Below are 20023 nucleotides of genomic sequence, written 5' to 3' on the forward strand. Positions count from 1 at the left end.
TTTTCTTTCCATTTTTCTTGCTAACTTGAATGCCTTCTCCAATGAATCAGGTTCCCAAAGGCAAACATCATGTTGGATATTATCCTTTAAAGTCCCTATGAACAAATCAATCCTATGCTCCTCTGGAATATATTTTACCTTTATGTTCAATTTTTGGAACTCCTCAATGTGCTCTATTATTGAACCCTTTTGTTTGAGACTTATCAATTGGCTAAAAAAAGTGTTGCTTTTTGTATCCTCATAATGTGTTGTCAATTCTTCCGTAAAAATTTCCCAAGTGATAATTTGTTTACGAGAGCAAACCCATTGATACCATACAAACTGATTTGGTTCTAAATATAAAGTTGCAATACGTACCTTTTGTGTGTTTTGCACATTATTGAAAACGAAAAATTGCTCCATCTGTAATATCCATGTTGCGGGATCATTGCCATCAAACTTCCTCATATCGATTTTTGGAATATGGTGGGTCTTCTGTCCAACATTAGAGTCTATGAAATCATGATTAACATTTCTTTTGTTCTCATCATGAGTTTTCTTTACTACCCTTTCACCATTAGTACGCATTTCTTGTAGAAACTTTGTCAAATATGTCTTCAAATCTTCCATGCCTGTCTTCAAATCTATCTTCAAATCATCCATCTTAGCTTCCACATCATTCATCTTAGCTTCTACGCCTTTCTTTAAACAATCCATCTTAGCTTCTATGCCTTTCTTTAAACCATCCATCTTACTTTCTACATCTTTCTTTAAACCATCATCTTAGATTCTGTTACTTTTTGTGTAGGTGACACTTGTTGCACTTGGTCTCGTAATTTTGATATATCATGTTGCATTTCTTCCTCTTCTTCATGAGTCATGCTAGAGCTTTCAGGTTGCTTACTAGGCGTTTGCATTTTCTTTCCTTAGGGCATCAATTACCGATAATAATTCTTTAATATGCCCTTTTAATTCCTTCAAACTAATTTTTCAAACCAAGCTTATGAAAAAATTAAAAAAAAACTACACACCTTTTTTCACTTTATAGGAGCTTGATATTGAATCTGATATATCTCTGTAATTTCAGATCATCTAGTTCTAAAATTGCGACTTGCAATAGCCCTCTGCGTCTTCTTTCTAATACCACCAGTCTGATCCAAATTGGATTCTCCAGGGAAGAGTTATGCCAAATTTGACACAGTAACCTAATTATAGACTAGTTCAGTAGAGCGAACTTGTACGACGTGCCACGAGTCACTGTTTTGACCTTTGGCTCTAAAAACTATATACAGGAAGCTACAGTCTGTCCTCGTTTTGCACCTTTTTACAAAATTTCAATCCGATGATTAGGGAGAAAGTTATGACGATTTTCCCCAGGTCACCTGTTTGGAATGTAATTCAGGAGTCTGCAAAAAGACCAACTTCCTCAGATCATATCTTCGTAAATATAGTGTGAAAAGCTCTGAAATTCAGACCCGAGTTTCAGTGAAATTTCGTCTCAAATGGGTTTTGTTTTTAGCTTCTGAAACGTTGCAAAAAAAATGTTATAGCAAACATTCCATGATGACCTATTTCGAGCAGCAAAACCCTAGAATCCAAAGCTCTGATCCCAAATGTTATGAAACCAACTCACAAAAAGATAGAAAAGATAGATCAACGCCTTAGAATTTAGCCTCTTCTAGGGGGCAATCTGCTTTACATTACATAAATGAACAATTCTTGGATGATTCAAATGACAAAACCTTCTTTCTATATATAGGAGTCTAAGGAGTCACAATATAACCCAGCCGACCTAACAATAATAATAGAAGGACACAAAAATAACAGTAGAGGGATTCTATGGGGCACAATAATAACAATATGGGGACAATAGGGGCACAACAATATTAATAAGAGATATAACTACAATAGTAATGGGGTAATCACTAGTATTATAGGGACCTAACAGAAGAATAAAGAATCTCACAGAGACAAATACAGACATAGAAGATAGATCTAGAAAGTCATGAATATTTAAGATTTTCAATGTGGTTGTTGATTTCCAATCCTATTTTATCAAGTGCACTATATACATTGATTTCAGTGTAGATGTTGATTTATAGTTCTATATAATACCTTACACTAGATGCATTGATTTCAGTGTCGATGTTGATTTCTACTCCTATTTGATTGCTTGCAGAGGATGCATTGGTTTTAGTGTAGATATTGATTTCTAATCCTATTTGATCGTTTGCACTAGATGCACTGATTTCAGTTTAGATGTCAATTACTAATCATATTTAATACCTTACACTAGATGCATTAATTTCAGCGTAGATGTTGATTTCTACTCATATTTGATTGCTTGCATTAGATGCATTAGTTTGAGTGTGGATTTTGATTTCTAATCCTATTTGATTGCTTCCATTAGATGCATTGATTTCAGTATAAATGTTGATTTCTAATCCTATTTGTTTGTTTGCACTACATGCATTGATTTTAGTGTAGATTTTGAATCCTGATTTGATGCAACAAGATGTGTGATGTACATTAATTTTAAAGTACTTAGATTAATAGTGTGCATTGATTTTAGTGTAAGAACATCTCTAGCGCCTCCATCTATATCTCTATCTGCCATTATCTCTCCTTCTTTATCTCTCTATCTCAACCCCTAAACATACACACTCTCTCTCCCTTTACCCTCGCTCTCTCCTTCCCTCCCTTTACCCTCACTCACTCTCTCTTCCTCTTTTCTCTCTATCTAAAATTTCTCTCCATATCTATATCTCTTCCTCCCTCCATGTCTTTGCCTAGATCTCTTCTTCCCTCTCTACCCCCTCCCCCCCATATATATATATATATATATATATATATATATATATATATATATATCCCCTCGTCTCTCCTTCTCAGCCCCACAACATACACACACTCTCTCAATGTAAGCACATAAAAAAATATCCAACCATAAATACAATACTTGAATTTTCATCCTATTTTCATTCTAAATAAAATGTTTGCTTCTTGAAACTATAAACTATTTAATTGAGTACATTCTTATTATTCCCATTTTCCATCATTCAACATTGTTAATTTCTTTGCATTTAAACACGGTAATAGAAAATAACTACCATTGGAAACTATTTTGGGTTTAACAATCCATAAGTCACAATGATTGAATTTCGAGAAAACTACTATTAATATTGGAGAGAAACAAAGACAAGGTATGTTTTTTTCTACAGTGGCTCGAGTTAAATATTTGAATTTTCTATGATTCCAACTACTCTTTTCATATGTATGAGAAAATGGAAAAGCTAATAGGTATGACAATAGGAACAATAGAAGAAAATAGTTTTAGATTGATTGCAATGAAGATTGCTTGTAATTGACTATATTCTTAGTATTCACATTTTCTATATATCAAAATTATTACATTGACACATTGCACTCAAAATTTGTATTTCATCATTTTTCATCATTCAAGTTACTATGAGTCTCTCTTATCTCAACAAACTGAGGTAACTAAGCAAATTTTAAATTAAATTGACCAAATTAATCTTAGACATATTTAGCATATTTAAAATGATCAAAATAATTAGATGTTTAGCAAATTTTGTATGACTGCACACGACTGAAAGCAACCTACATCCAACTTAACACCGGATCTATCAAGCGCCGAGGGGGATCAAATCTCTCGAGGTGCAAACCTTTCCTCAAGTTTTACACTCAAAAAATAGGTTTTGACTCAGTTTAGATGTCAATTTCTAATCATATTTAATACCTTACACTAGATGCATTGATTTCAGTGTAGATGTTGATTTCTACTCATATTTGATTGCTTGCATTAGATGCATTGTTTTTAGTGTAGATATTGATTTCTAATACTATTTGATTTGTTTTTAGTGTAGATATTGATTTCTAATACTATTTGATTGTTTCCACTAGATGCATTGATTTCAGTATAGATGTTGATTTCTAATCCTATTTGTTTCTTTAAACTAGATGCATTGATTTTAGTGTACATGTTGATTTCTGATTTGATGCAACGAGATGTGTGATGTACATAAATTTCAAAGTAATTAGATTAATAGTGTGCATTGATTTCAGTGTAAGCACATCTCTAGCTCCTCCATATATATATATATATATATATATATATATATATATATCTCCCATTGTCTCTCCTTCTTTATCTCTCTATCTCAGCCCCTAAACATACACACTCTCTCTCCATATCTATATCTCGTCCTCCTTCCATGTCTTTTCCTCTCTCTTATTCCCTCTCTGCCCCCTCCGCCCCATCTATATCTCTATCTCCTCTTGTCTCTCGTTCTCACCCCCAAAACATACACACACTCTCTCAGTGTAAGCACATAAAATATATTCAACCATAAATACAATACTTGAATTTTTTCATCCTAAAAAAAATGTTTGCTTACCCAAATGTTTCCTTCTTGAAACTGTAAACTATTTATAATTGGGTACATTCTTATTATTCCCGTTTTCCACAATTCAACATTGTTAATTAATTTGCATTTAAACACGGTAATAGAAAATAAATACCATTGAAAATTATTTGGGGCTTAACACTCCATAAGTCACAATGATTGAATTTCGAGAAAGATACTATTAATATTGGAGAGAAACATAAACAAGGTATGTTGTTTACTACAGTAGCTCAAGTTAAATATTTGAATGGTTTATGATTCCAACTACTCTTCTCATATGATCGATCTGAGAAAATGGAAAAATTAATAGGTGTGACAATAGGAATAGTAGAAGAAAATTGTTTTAGATTGATTGCAATGAATATTGTTTGTAATTGACTATATTCTTAGTATTCGCATTTTCTATATATCAAAATTGTTACATTGACACTTTGCACTGAAAATTTGTATTTCATCATTTTTCATCATTCAAGTTAGTAATAGACTTTATCATCTCAACAAACTTAGGTAACTAAGAAAATTTTAAAGTAAATTGACCAAATTAATCCTAGACATATTTATCATATTTAAAATGATCAAAATAATTAGATGTTTAGAAAATTTTGTATGACCGCACACAACTGAAACTAGCCTAGATCCATCTTAACACCGGATCTATCAAGAGCCGAGAGGGATCAAATCTCTCGAGGTGAAAACCTTTCCTTAGGTTTTGCACTCAAAAAATAGGTTTGCACCTCGAGAGATTTGATCCCTCTCGATGCTTGATAGATCCGGTGTTAAGATGGATCTAGGCTAGTGGATAGTTGAGATGAGATGCATAGTTAAAATAAAGGTTCATTTTTTTTTTAACATGGAAAATAAATTTGTATAACTGTTAAACTAAGCTATTTATTTTTTAAAAAGAAGTTTCTTTTCAACTATTTTTTATTATAAAATTGTCATTTTTTTAATGTTTAAAATATTATTTTAAGAAAATGACCAAGAATCCTTTTAAATTAATTTGAATCCATCTTAATTTTTTTTTTAATATCAAAAATTTTATTAGCAATAATTTTGAATTTAATATTTTATATTAGTTTAATTTTTAAAAATGTCAATATAATTATTATTTTTATTTATATTTAGATGGTAAATTTTTTTCTCTATATAAATACAATGATTTTAAATATTGTTGAAAATAATGCTTCTATGTATATGATGTGATTTATAGGCTATCATTGTAAGTCTAGATGTGGCTATCTAGAAGTTATTGTTTCCTATGTACGATTTGTAGTCATGATACAAATGTGTGGAAGTCAGTATTTTATGTCCTATATATTTGCAATTGTTGTGATCAATAAAAATAACTAAGTGTAATTTGTGTTTGACCTTTCTATCATGATATTAGAGCAGTTTCTTGCTTGATTTCCTTATGGGAAAGCCAGGAAGAGGCCATAGGTGTGAGAATAATTGACTAAGTTTGCAATAGCTTATATGTGTGATTTTTTTATGTACATGCATTGTTTGTTTCAAGGTGTTGGAGCTTGGGTTTTGCTTCTTTAGCGATAGAGTTGAGGAGAGGCTTCAATTCTGGCGTAGATCAAATCAGCTAAGGGAAAAATTCCAACGTGATCTGCTAGATCTAAAAGGTCCGTTGAATATTTGAGCAGGCACACATGTTCTGTCAAGAAGGATGGTGTCTCTCTATCACCATTTTTTCAAAATATAGTTGTTGCGTTATTGTGCGTGGGTTCATAATCATTAGGAGGAGGTGAGGGAGAGCCGAGAGTCGATTGGGAAATGGTCCCATATTTATTTGATCGAACTCTTTTGATACACATTTCAAAATGATACAGTGACCACATAGAGCATGAAAGATTCTCGATTGTTAGGCTACACCAGGGTCATTTGGGGCAACGATTTGCAGTTACGATAACCCCACTAAAAGTATAAAAAGAGAAATGGGTGGCGCTTCAATGCAGCAACCATTGATTTCACTAGGAATTCGAACTCTCAACTATGGAAAACATATTTCATGTCAATCAACATTGCTACTAAATCAAATGTTTCATTAAGAAGCAAGCATTTCTGATCCAAAATATTTAATCCTTGGGTGATTTTTGATCCAATATATGTTTTGAAGGTGGGTTTCTGATCCAATATCTGCTTTGAAGATGGGGGCTGGTAAATCTAGACTTGTTTTGAGGTTCGTCAAAGGATTAATTTTATTTTTCAACCAAGCAAACCCATAGAGTTTTAAGTTTATTTTTATGGAGAGTAAATTGCGTGTAGTTTAAAGGAGTGTTTTCTGACCAAAAAAGAAAGAAAACATTGTTGGTAGACTTTTATTATTATTTTGTAGTGTGTTATTAGTGTAGTATGAAAAAAATCAAATGACACATAACCATAGAAACCAGGTTGACTACTTAACAAACTAATGTGGCATGTTGTGCACTGGGAGCATTAATCATAGTTAGTTCTTAATAAGGTCAAGCTTGTGTAACCTGTCATGCTCCAGGAGCATCAATACAAATTATTTTATATAATATAAGGTCAAGCTGTAGAGTTGCCTACTGAAGACATTCAATACCCATACTATTATCCTAGATAACTCATGAATATATCGAAATGCCATATATTCAATAGATCGTGGCAATTCTATATGATGGTTCAGTATCAAGACTGACTTGTTCCACTCCAAGAGGTTTCGAAGCATCAATTCTGTAAAGTATGTAAACGATGGTCTGAATCAGTTATGTATTAAATGGATTAAGTGGGAAGCTCGAATGCGTGGTGAAGAAAAGAGTAGAAACCATGAGATGTCATAGTGGATATGAGTTCCAGTGATGACCATACAACACAAATTGACAGATATTCATTTATTATTATAATGTGTGTTTCCTATATTTGTTACATGTAAACATTAAGGGAGGGTGTTGGCAATAATGCTTCCATGCATATGATGTGATTTATAGGTTATCATTGTAAGTACCAAGGTGACTAGCTAGAAGTTGTTGTTTCCTATGTATGAGTTGTAGTGGTGATGCAGATGTGTCAAAATCAATGTTCTATGTTCTATATATTTGCAACTCTTGTGATCAATAAAGATAATGAAGTGTGATTTGTTTGTGACGTTTCTCGCTGTCTCAATTTCTATCAAATATTAATTATATTTTATAAAAAAATTATTTCATAACTTAATTAATTGTAAAAACAAATATACTCCCAATTAGGGTGAGAATCGAAGAGAGGGAACTTGTGGGATATATGCAATGCTTAGAGGAGTTATGAGATGGGACGGTGGGTGGTCGGATGGCAGCCCTCACATGTACTCCTCCACACATAAGGTGGGAAGGAGTGTTATTACAATGAACATGTGGTGCTAGCATCAATCAGAAGGTATGTCCTTGGGGTTTTATGGAAAGAATCCAGTCTCACTTGCATGTCTTAAAGCTAGTTCTCCATAAATTTTCAGGGTGATAGTGAAGGTGACTTACCACGTCAGTCACCCAGGTGTAGATGATGTCATTCGTCACTTTGTAAGCGACAACTATGGGTATGAAATTTTTTTTTGCTTTGTGAATACCCTTATCGCTTTTCTCATTTCCTACATCATAATACTATGGATGGTTGTTTCTAAGATGGTGTTGCGAGATAATGACAAAACCTCCTCAAAAGTATGGGAGGCAAGAGACATTTATTTTGCTGGGTTGTATGAGTATTTTCGAACTCTCTCTCTCTCTATTATGGAATTAGGCTTTCCCTGATGTGCATGCATTATCAGAATGCACTCTAGATTTCTTTTTGTATCTTTTGCATGGGGGCTTTCGTTCATTCTCTATTTTCTCTAATAAACCATTTACATGGAATAATAATGCGGTAGTTTTGAGAAGGTAAACCTGGAATTGTTGACAGTCCCTAGTTCAATACGTTTTTGTGATCTTTGGATCATTGTTGGTGTCTTGTTTCATCGAGCCCATGACAATGAGGTGGGAGAAAATTCATCTAATTGGCTTAATGCTTATTTTCCTATTGTATACTATTGTATTTCTTGCATAGGGTCAAATCTTCCTCGAATCTGTTGGCACCCTACGCTAGGCCATCTTCCTATGTGTTGGTCTCCAATTAGGACAAGGTCCTCTATGGTAGCAGTCTTGGCATCTGAGTATTTTTTTCTATTTCATATTTCTGGTCTGAAACATAATCTTATGGTGCAACCCTCCTTGAGAAGAGGGAACAATTCATGTAGAGGTCGTGACTAGAGTTAGGGTCATGGATAGGGGAGTGGTAGACGTTAGTGACAACCATGGCCGGTGAGGGATCGGGGTTATCGAAATATAATAGACTTAATTCAAGAGGTATCCTAGGTCTACCAAGCCAATATGTAACCTTAGATTCGTTAATTAATATCAACATGGGAGAATGACAATAAGCTGAGAAAATAGAGTTGGAGATGGATGAAGAGTAGGATCTTGTGAAGGACCCAAGCCATTCCAGAGGTTGGTACACCTAGTTTCAACAGACAATGTATCTATACTAAATGATGAAAACATTGTGGAAAAAGATTTGACTACCTCCACTACATGGACATCCAAGCCAAGAATATAATTTAAGGAGATCCACATGGAATTTCAACTTATCCAACGTCAGATTCAACAACAAAATGCTTGCCTTAGCCTTATAGAGAAGAATATCCCTTTCCTTCCTCAAACTGAACTATCACGATCTAGTGCAAAAGGCTGAGTGTTGATAGACTCGTGTGATGAGTAAAAGTATGATCTGCATAGTTTTCTTTCTTAAATTTTTATATGTATCAAGTACCGATTCACATTTTTTTTTATTTTGTTATAGTTATATAGTTAATAGGAGAATTAAAGAAAATCGAGTTTATATAGATTTGTTGGACATTCTCAGGATCTCCAGATTTTGGTTGGCATATAATGCAGTCATATGACCAACAAACCTCGTTTCCCAATCAGAAGGTTGATGGTTTCGCAGTGGGAAGGATGAGGTCATCGGATCATGTTGGATATGGATGTAAAACCTCTCTGTTTTTTAAAGGGAATAGAAAGGATCTACCAAACTTATATATATATATATATATATATACTATTTTATATTAATATTTGTCATTTGAGATTAAATTTGATCCTGCATACCAAAAATTCATTAAACAAAGAATTTAATCTGAATTTAATTAATATAAAAAGTTGATGATGAATTTAGAAAAAGACAAGATATCAAATACCACTTTCCATTTAGCCGATAAGACTCTTGATGATGATGGATGGTAGTGATGAAAAAACTAAACTATAGATATATTATATTTATAATTACTTTCATAGATGTATGTATTTAATTTATGGATGTGGGTTTGAGGAATTTTGATTTTTGAGCCATCATTCTTATTCTACAACATATCTATGTGTAATTTAGTCTATACACACCTGTCCAATATATATATATATATATATATATATATATATATATATATTTTCTTGAAATTAAGAAATGATGTTAGGAATAATCAAAATAAAAATCAAAGATATATATTTGGTTAGTTTTACTTAAAAACATTATTACAAGTAGTCTCCCTCTGAATGTGCTAGCTTTATTGGTTTTCACTCTCACTCTTAGATATAAATAAAATATTTTCATGTCTATATGAAATAAGAAAATTTTATATCAATTTTTAAATTCCTTTGAAGTAATTAAAATAAAAAACAAAATAAATTTGATGTTATTTATTTTTTCATATTTCTATTGAATGTATAAATAAACATTTTAATATCCATGTCAACTAATTTATTTTAATGTATTAATAGAAAAAAAATATGGACAATGTAATCCATAAATAAAATATCTCAATTATTATGTTAACTAAATTATTTAATGTGAATAATTAACTTATTATATATGGTTGTTAATAATAAAACCATTATTATTAATAAAAATTGTTTATATATTATATAAAGTGATTGAAAAATGATTTTTTTTTATTGTTATAGCATAGTATCATTTCTTCGGGGGAAATAAAAAACATTTCAAGCATCATTGAGTCAAGAGGCTCAGTCTACAACCTGCCCGGTATGAGGGAAATGTGTAATTAAGTTTGTTCTCAACATGGAGTTGACATGTGTCACTTTTAAAATAAAAATAAAAATTTCTTTAAATTAAAAAATAATGTTAACCATAATGAGAGAAAAATCAAATATATATATTTGGTTAGTTTTACTTTAAATTATTATAAAACTTACTTTCACTTGTGCTAGCTTTATTGGTTGTTGATACTATAACCCAATATGAATACAAAGGAGATATGATACACACATAATTATATATATGAATCACAATAAAATATTTCATTGTACAAAGAGAAAAAATATTTGAAATTAAAAAAATTAAAAATAATATTGAAATATATTTAAAAATATGTCAGTAGGAAAAAAAGTTTTGATGTGGACAATCTAATCTACAAATAAAATATCTCAATGTTTCACTAAATTATTTTAATGTCAACAATTTACATATAACAACAATAATAATGTCTATAAAGTAATGAAAAAACTAAATCTTTATTATTATAGTATTTAAAATAATTACATAATTAAACTATTTTATAAGGTTAAATTTATTTATTTATTTAAAAATAAAATTATATATATAGATAAACCATTATCTATATTATCTATAAAATAATATAAATAATATAAAGTCATGAGAGGGATGCAATCTTGATGCAATTTTTTAAAATTTTGTTTGCCGAAAATGTCTCTATATCAATCCCCAAGTGGATGTACCCGGGTTGAATTTTAATATTTATATAAATGGACAACGAGGGTGGATTATTCCCAGAATATGGTTCGTCTGAAATATATCTATGGTTGTCATTTGTGATGTTTCCCGGAGTGGACTTCCACTTCTCCAACGGGGAGAGTTTTTCTCTTCCGACTAATAATTATCTGGTTCTAGTGGATACCATGGGCACTCATTATTTTTCCTTCGTGCTCACCGACTCTGATCTATCTATCATGGGGAATATTCAGCAACGGCGTATTGGGGTTTCCTTTTATTCCAACAAAGGTCAAATTGGCTTCGCTCTCGATCAATGCCGATGCGGAATCTTTTGCTCTTGCTTATGCATATTATGATCTATTTCCAAACGAATTATAAATAATAATGGTCAACCTTGTACAATCAGTGAATTGTAGAGTTTGAAATATTAATTTAGATATTTGATTGATAGTACCTGGCTGCTATTTATCTGATTTCTAAAAATATTATTCCAATATCTTTAATCTAAACCATCCATCTCTGAAAATCCATATGAGGTTGTGGAGGTTTGCTATAGGTAATCATTTTATTGTATGTTTTAATGTAAAAGTATTATTGTATATTTGTTATAGCACGAGTCTGATTATTATATTACGATGATTCTCTAATTACTATATTATAAGTTTGATAGCATAATTCCAATGCTGAGAGGAATTATCTCATCTTTTTTAACTAATTAAAGGAAAATTTGCTAACATAATGCCAATTGGCATTACAATGCATATATCTCAGATATTAAGAAATGACTTCTCAGGCATTGGGGACTGACATGATTAAATTGAATTCACTTTAATAAAAAAACACAGAGTTGTTTTGCAACCTTACCATAGTTTTCTTATGGGGAAAGACTTTCACATACTTCGAACTATGGGGATGTCATAAGATTGTTATATTTCTCCTGATTTTGGATTATTAACCATTATAATTCCATTTTCGAGGATTAGGTTTATAAGCTTCAGTAACCTATCTCATATAGTGTAACTCCCCTAACATAAAAAAAAAATTTATTTACTCATATAACAATAACATCACATGAATATTTTTAATGGCAAGTAAAATCGTAGTCGCAATATTTAACATACATGGCAATGTTATACCTAAGTTTTATCCATGGTATCGTAAATACGTGAACAGGATTGAAATTAACATTTGGTGTAACCATGCCTTTGAAACATAAATAATTCGATTAATTATTGGGTTTATCCTACACACTGTCTCGAGAAGGATCCAATGGTTCGCCTGAATGTACTTACCCATTTCGTTTGATTAAATGATTTGAAGTTTCATTTAAGTCTCGTCCTGCGGTCATACGATTTGTCATTATGAATTCCGGTTAACAGCAGTGGTTAGTTGTGCCAACATTTTTCCGGCATATCTAAACTTATGATAACGTTGAAATGTTTGGCTCCGGCGAACGCTTTCTGGTCACCGCTCCTTAACACAGCAATTCGTATGCTGCAAACGATGCCCACCTGGCACGGTGCAACGTGAGAGCCGGCCAGCTGGCTTAAACTGTGGCTTACAGGTTGCTACCCCGTTCCCAACGCTGTAGGTGGTCATTGCGCCTCGTACAAGGCACGTATGAGCCATGTGACAATGGAGTCCGCGCCATTTTACCGACGGTGGGGATGGAGTCTCCCAAATCGACGTTCGATCGTAGCCAGGTGTGAAATAAAAATCTTAAGAGTTTCCCTCATTTGCATTTGGCAACTTACCGCTCATTTCCGCAGAGTTTTGATCCCTAGCATTCTCAGGCGTTTAGCCTTGGCACAGTGCTGGTTCCTGCATACTGTTCATGGTGGAAATGGAGGATCGCCAGCCAGCCTTGGCCACGGTAACCGCGCCTCCTAGCTCACAGCATTATTTCTTTGATATAATATCTTTTTCCTTTCCTTTTACTTGCTAAGAATTGGATTCTCGTTTTCGCTCATGGTTTTCTGGTTTTCCTCCGTTTTAGGTACAGGAAGCAGGTGCCGTGACCAGTGCGTGGTGAAACACTGCCCTTCCATCCCCTTTCCGCTTTCGGGTAAGAGGAACAACGCCTTAAATCTTGTAATAAGGGAGTTTCTGAAAGGGTTTCGTCCGCACCGGACATGCTGCAGAGACAACACTCGAGCTACTGTATCCGTTATTTTTATTCTGAATTTCTTCCTGAAATGGTTAGTCGAGAACCCGTTCGGGTTTTCCTGTGGTATTGTTTGTTTACCGCCCAAAACCGCTACGGCGACAATGACCAGTCGGCTGTGCCGCGACATGCATTTCTGTTATGATTGAATTAGAACTGAGCCGAGGGTTAAACCCTACGGCGAACCTTCATATTAAAGAGGTTTAAAGCTATTGTAATTTTCTTTTGGCTGATTAACGATTGTGCATATATATTTCAAAGTAGGTATTAATTTTTGTAATGATTTTCAGAGTTCTTGCTGGGTTATTACCAATATTTCCTTTGTTTCAAGACTGTAGCTATTCAATGGAATTTTCATTAAATTTGTCCGTTTTACAGCACTCCTGTAAATCACTATTTCAAGTGAAATTATCATTTCCAAATTTGCATGCTGTGTTTAAGGTTAAATTTATGGTTTGATATCTCCGTTGTATATATATATATATATATATATATATATATATATTTTGTTTCAGCGACGAACCGTCGACTTCCTACCCCGTTCCCTTCCGGCTTCCACCGACCATTTCATAATGGTGCTCCTCTGTGAGTTAGGAGCGTAGGCACGGGGTCAGGACTTGAATCTGGTCTGAACCCATTATGCATGCTTCAATATATTACTACTCTCTGTATTTAACGAGTCACTGTTTGGAAAAATTACCCTAATGGTTCACGGTTTATTTACTTCGTCGACCTGTTATCAATTTCTTTGTTTACATGAGTTCGCTGCATGAGTATATAACACAGGGTTCTGTAATATCATTGTTGGGTTTACATACTACGATAATTGTTTTCCGGAAAATAGTATCTTTTCCGTTTACAACTACCCAGAATTCTCTTTCCAAAAGAAAGTCAGTGATTAACTCTAGGTTCTGGGTTTTGTTCGTTTTTCTGTCTGTCTGTTCTTTCTTCTAGCCAACGAGCAGAGGTTTTTCGTTCTTTCACAGAGATATGTTTTCAACCTAACTCAGGTTCTTTTTACTTGCTTATTAGAAATTACTTTCTCTAATTCATTCGCAGTTTCCTGCTCAGTCATAACTTTTACATAATTCGACAGCATACACAAATTACCGAGTCATGATCATACATACCTGTTCCGAGGCAAACCTCGTAATGTGCTTGTCAAACCTCCCGACCGTAGGAGGGTCCTTCTCGACCTTCCACCCCCAAGCAACCTGCAAGATTCTTGCTGTCTACAGTCTTCTGGCACCGCCAGTGTTACGCTATCTGGTCCTTACCAGACATAGCAGTTTCAGGGAGCTCTCTGCTTCCCAACATACGCTATCTGATCCTTACCAGACATAGCGTTTGCTGCCCAATGGCACTTCTCACAAGCCTTGCTATCTGGTCCTTACCAGACGTAGCAACCTCTTTTCCTCTATGAGACTCAACCGCCATCTGAAGTAGTTAGGGTTTCTACCCTTTCTGACAGATGTCACATTTTGGTTCTAATACCCCTCTGAAGAGGAAACTCTATAATCATTAGCAGTTGGTTTATTACCAAGCCATACTCCTTGGTACCAAGCAATTATAACTATATTTAATTGAAACAGTAACCACAATAGTAATTATCCAGTTTTACCAACATAACTATAAACAATAGTTAAATTTACTGTTTTTAATTTAAACACTAGCAATTAACTGGGGCGTTACATCTCCCCCTCCTGAAGCTCAACATCGTCCCGATGTTGTTCACCCATAAACAGTTCGGGGTAATTTACTTTCATGCTCTGTTCATCCTCCCAGGTGGCCTCTTCTGGCCCAAAGTGCTGCCATTGCACTTTAACCTGGGTGATGACTCGCTTCCGCAGCACGACCCTTCTCCGATCTAGTATGCTCACCGGCTCGACTAGAAATTCTCCTTCCGGTTCCACCTGAAACACACAACAACCTGGTCAGTGTTTTCCTGGCAAATACTTGCAATTTAAGCTTCTCACAGCATTCACATACCTGTATGTCCTGCCAGCTAATTATGTGTTTAGGGTCGTAGACATATCTTTTTAAAACTGACACGTGGAAGACATTATGGACCCGGATATGGCTAGGTAGGGCTAGCTGATAAGCTACCGGCCCCACTCGAGCTAAAATCTGAAAAGGCCCACAGAAACGGGGTGCCAATTTGGCACACCCATTCCATTGTAAAGCACTTCTCCTCGCTCGAATTCTAACATATACATGTTCCCCCACTTGGTATTCCTTAAAGGTCCTTTTACGATCTGCAAAACTCTTCTGTCTGTCTTGAGCCACTTTTAAGTTAACCCGCACCCTCTTAACCATTGCCTCCATCTCTTTTAACATTTCAGGACCCAACACGAGTCTGTCTTCCGGTCCACTCCAACTGGATGGCGTGCGGCATTTCCTGCCGTAAAGTACCTCAAAGGGGCTCATCTGTAAAGATGCATGATATCCATTATTATAAGCAAATTCCACTAGATGCAAATACTCTTCCCACCGAGTGGGTTGTTGCATCACATACGATCTCAACATGTCCTCCAACACTTGATTTACCCGTTCAGTCTGTCCATCAGTCTGCGGATGGTATGCAGTGCTAAAATTTAACTGAGTTCCCAGACCTTCAAACAGGGTCCTCCAAAATGCTGATGTAAATTTGACATCGCGATCGGATATTATAGTCTTTGGCAGCCCATGGAGCTTAAATATATTCTGCATAAAAACATTTGCGATTTGGGCTGCACGATACGTAGATTGTACCGGTATGAAGTGGGCTGTCTTGCTGAGTTTGTCCACTACAACCATAATAGAGTCATTGCTCTTCTTAGACTTCGGTAACCCTGTAATAAAATCCATGGTAATAACTTCCCATTTCCATTCTGGTATGGGTAATGGTTGTAACAAACCCGCGGGGTGTTGATGTTCAGCTTTAATTAGCTGACATTCTATGCATCGTGCCAGATATTCCGTTACGTCCCTTTTCATGCCTGGCCAATGATATTCCTTTCGAAGCAAAGTGATTAACTTTTGATATCCCGGGTGTCCCGCATAAGGACTTTTATGATTCTCATCCAGAATTTTCCTCTTAATATCACCCTGGTCGGGTACACATATTCTTTTCTTGTAACGTAAAAGGCCTGCCGCGTCCAACTCATAACCTTGTTGCATGATATGGGTGTTTGAATTCTGCACAAGCTGTTTCTTTTGCTGGTAGATTTGATCTTCCTCAGCTGCCTCTATAATTTCTTTGCTAAGGGTAGACCGTCCTTCACTAAGACCAATTTCATAAAGACAATGCGCTTTTCGGCTTAACGCATCTGCCACCCGGTTCTCTTTCCCTTTTAAGTGTTTGATTTCAAAATCAAAACTGCCCAAAAAGTCCACCCACCTAGCTTGTCTAGCATTCAAAGTTGGTTGACTTAAGTAGCTAGTTAAGCTGTGATGATCTGTCATCAATAAAAAATTTCTTCCCACCAAATAATGGCGCCACATTCTCAATGCATGTACAACAGCAGTGAGTTCTAGATCATAGGCTGAATACTTCTGTTCATGTTCCTTCAATTTTCTGGATTCATACGCGATCACCCTCCCCTCTTGCATCAGCACCCCCCCTACACCTTCTTTACTGGCATCCGTGCAGACTACATAATCTTTTTCCGGGTCTGCAATGCTCAGCACAGGTGCAGTAGTGAGCAAGTGTTTAAGTCGCTCAAAGCTCTGCTGACACTCCGCTGTCCACTTGAAGACTTTCCCTTTCTTTTGCAAGGAGGTGATGGGGTATGCAATCCTGGAAAAATTTTCCACGAACCGCCTATAATATCCAGCCAGCCCCATGAAAGACCTGATATCAGCCACGTCTTTTGGTGTTGGCCATTCCATTATGGTTTTAATCTTTTCAGGGTCTACAGCAATGCCTTCCTTGGTGATGATGTGCCCCAGATACTAGATCTGCTTTTTATAAAAGTCGCATTTGCTAAATTTCCCATATAACTGATGTTCCCGTAGAGTCTGCAGCACAAGTCTGAGATGCTCTTCATGTTCTTTAATATTCCAAGAGTATATCAGTATATCATCAATAAAAACTAAAACGAATTTATCCAAATACTGATGGAAAACACTATTCATCAGGCACATAAACGTTGCAGGTGCGTTGGTCAACCCGAAAGGTAGTACCACGAACTCATAGTGTCCATAACGGGTTCGAAAAGCAGTTTTGGCTACATCCTCTTCCTTAATTCTGATTTGATGATAACCAGATCTCAAATCGATCTTTGAAAATATCGTCGCCCCTTTCACCTGATCGAACAGTTCATCGATACGGGGTAGTGGATATTTGTTTTTCACTGTCAATTTATTCAGCTGGCGATAATCTATGCACATACAGAGTGTTCCATCCTTCTTCCTAACAAACAGTACTGGGGCTTCCCAGGGAGATACACTGGGACGGATGTATTTCTTGTCCAACAGCTCTTGCAGCTGCATCTTTAATTCAGTTAATTCTGGCACACTCATCCGGTATGGTGCTCGAGACACTGGGGCTGCCCCAGGCACCAGTTCTATAGTAAAATCCAAATCTCTTTTAGGGGGCAATCCTGGTATTTCCTCAGGAAACACATCTGCGAATTCTTGTACTACCGGTATGTTTTCCAGTGCATTATCTTTATCCTCAGATTTTGCATGACCCACTTGAACTGCATATACTTGACACTTTTTCCGGATGCATTTAGCCAGTTGTGAGGCAGTAATTGGTCGAATCTGAACTGGCTTCAGAATACCTTGAATTCCCTGTTCATTTCCCATTTCATCTCGATAGGAGATTGTCTTGGTTTTGCAGTTTATTATGGACCACCGCCTTTCCAGCCAATCCATTCCAATCAACACATCATAGGAGCTGAGAGGAAGTACATTTAATTCCGTTGTCACTGTCTGTCCAGCTATCTTTAATGGACAGTTGCTGACCTTGGCCAGCACCCGCCTTTTGGCCCCGGTGGCTAACTGAACCAACCATGGACTCTTAAACTTAACAGATTGTAAATTACAGCTTTCCACTATTTTGGGGCTAACATAACTTAATGTAGCTCCTGGGTCTACTAAAACAGAAACAGTTCGATCAAAAATCTTACCTTCGAACTCTACCATCGTTGGCTGGTAATCAGCTTGACGGTCCTCGAGAGCAGCATTTATTCTTGGTATGGACCGAGCCACATCACCTATTGTAGAAGCTTCATAAACCTGGGACACCTGATCACTACCCTTTCGGTGAGGACAGTTCTTGATATAATGTGGCCCACCACAACCCCAGCATTGTACTGGCGGTCTAACTGCCCCCTCATTATCACTTCTGCCCGGCTGCTCGCTATATCTGGGCTCATTAGGTGGTTTCATTCTGAGCTGATTTCTAGACTGACTCCTACTGTTGGGCCCTTTTGAACCTCCTTTGCTGAAACTACCTCGGGTTCCCTTAATTCCCATGGTGGTTCTGCTGCCTTTTCTATCCACCCAACACTTTCCAGAGCTATCTCCCCTTTGTTTATTCTGCTGATAGCATATTCTAGCTTTCCGAATCGCTTCATCCATGGTCTTCGGGTTATCAAATTCAATCCTTTCCCGCATTGTTTGGGGTAAACTGCTAACAAACCGCTGCACTTTTGCCTTTTCCTCCCGAATATACGGTACGTAGCGGAGCAGGGATGTAAATTTGGTAATGAATTCGTCCATGGTCTGCTGCCCAAGTCGCAGATCATGGAATTCCCGTGCTTTTTCATCGTAAAAGCGTTCAGTCAAGTATTTCTCCTTGAAGTATTTCTGAAAAATTTCCCAAGTTATATCCTGTTCGCTCACTCCCCGCACTATCTTAACTTCCTCCCACCATAATGTAGCTTTGGCCTGTAGCTGGAAAATAGCCAGCCGTGCCTTAAGATGGTGGTCATATTCGTAAACTTGGAAATATTTGTTCATGTTTATTAGCCAGGCTTCCGCAGCCTCCTCGGACTCCCCATCAAAATGCGGCGGCTTAATCTTCCGAAACTCTCCTTGTAGTTCTATCCGCTGCCTTTTTGAGGTTTGATGCTCAGAAGCATTGTCAGATTTCTCACCTCGAGCCTCCGCCCTGCCCTCTGTTTCGTCCTGATCAGTATGGTAATCTGGTTCTTCTGATACATGCTTTTGCTCCGGACTGGGGTTAGGCTGGTGCTGGTTTTGTTTATCTGATAAACTTTTCAGAATCCTTTCCTGTTCCATGGTCAATCTGGTATTGTCCTCTCGTAAACGAGCCATCTCGTTCTTCAACTCTTGAACTGTCTCCAGTATGGTCAAGTTGGTGCTGCGTGTCTCCTCCCCTAGCTGCACCCAAATCTCAGGATTTCCCTTAGGGTGGTTGACGCTGTTTGGTCTGTCCACATTTCCATGAGGAGCAGTGCTCGTTCTCCTCATTTTGCTGTCACCTGTTCAGAAGATTAGTTTTTCTTTCCACAGATGTTACATGCAATATATCATGGAATAATCCTTACTTGCTCATTAATTCAATTAATCATGTCAGTTTCTCAGTTATGGCTAGCCCGAGGTCACAGAGTTGCAACCTCGCTCTGATACCACTTGTAACTCCCCTAACATAAAAAAAAAATTATTTACTCATATAACAGTAACATCACATGAATATTTTTAATGGCAAGTAAAATCGTAGTCGCAA

At 36.0% G+C, this 20023-nt stretch overlaps 1 protein-coding gene across 1 annotated transcript; it reads right to left on the reverse strand.

The window, feature by feature from the left end:
- Window positions 1-17277: 17277 nt before the first annotated feature.
- LOC149214563 (uncharacterized) lies at window positions 17278-19767 on the reverse strand. Its single transcript, XM_089389434.1, has 3 exons — window positions 18472-19767; window positions 17752-18330; window positions 17278-17631 (listed from the first exon to the last, which is right to left on the reverse strand). Exons 1-3 carry the CDS (start codon window positions 19765-19767, stop codon window positions 17278-17280), a joined length of 2229 nt encoding a protein of 742 aa, XP_089245560.1.
- Between the last annotated feature and the right edge of the window lie 256 nt (window positions 19768-20023).

This window comes from Pinus tabuliformis, chromosome 1_1, assembly GCF_031772625.1.
Source record: "Pinus tabuliformis cultivar Carrire ecotype Pingquan chromosome 1_1, CPIR1, whole genome shotgun sequence".
Classification (NCBI taxonomy): domain Eukaryota; kingdom Viridiplantae; phylum Streptophyta; class Pinopsida; order Pinales; family Pinaceae; genus Pinus; species Pinus tabuliformis.

Coding starts and splice junctions, on each gene's coding strand:
- LOC149214563 (XM_089389434.1), bottom strand. CDS start 19,767: ATGAGGAGAACGAGCACTGCTCCTCATGGAAATGTGGACAGACCAAAC. Junction 18,331..18,471: donor CTGATTACCAGCCAACGATG/GTAGAGTTCGAA, acceptor TGGTTGGTTCAG/TTAGCCACCGGGGCCAAAAG. Junction 17,632..17,751: donor TATCTCCCTGGGAAGCCCCA/GTACTGTTTGTT, acceptor CTGTTCGATCAG/GTGAAAGGGGCGACGATATT.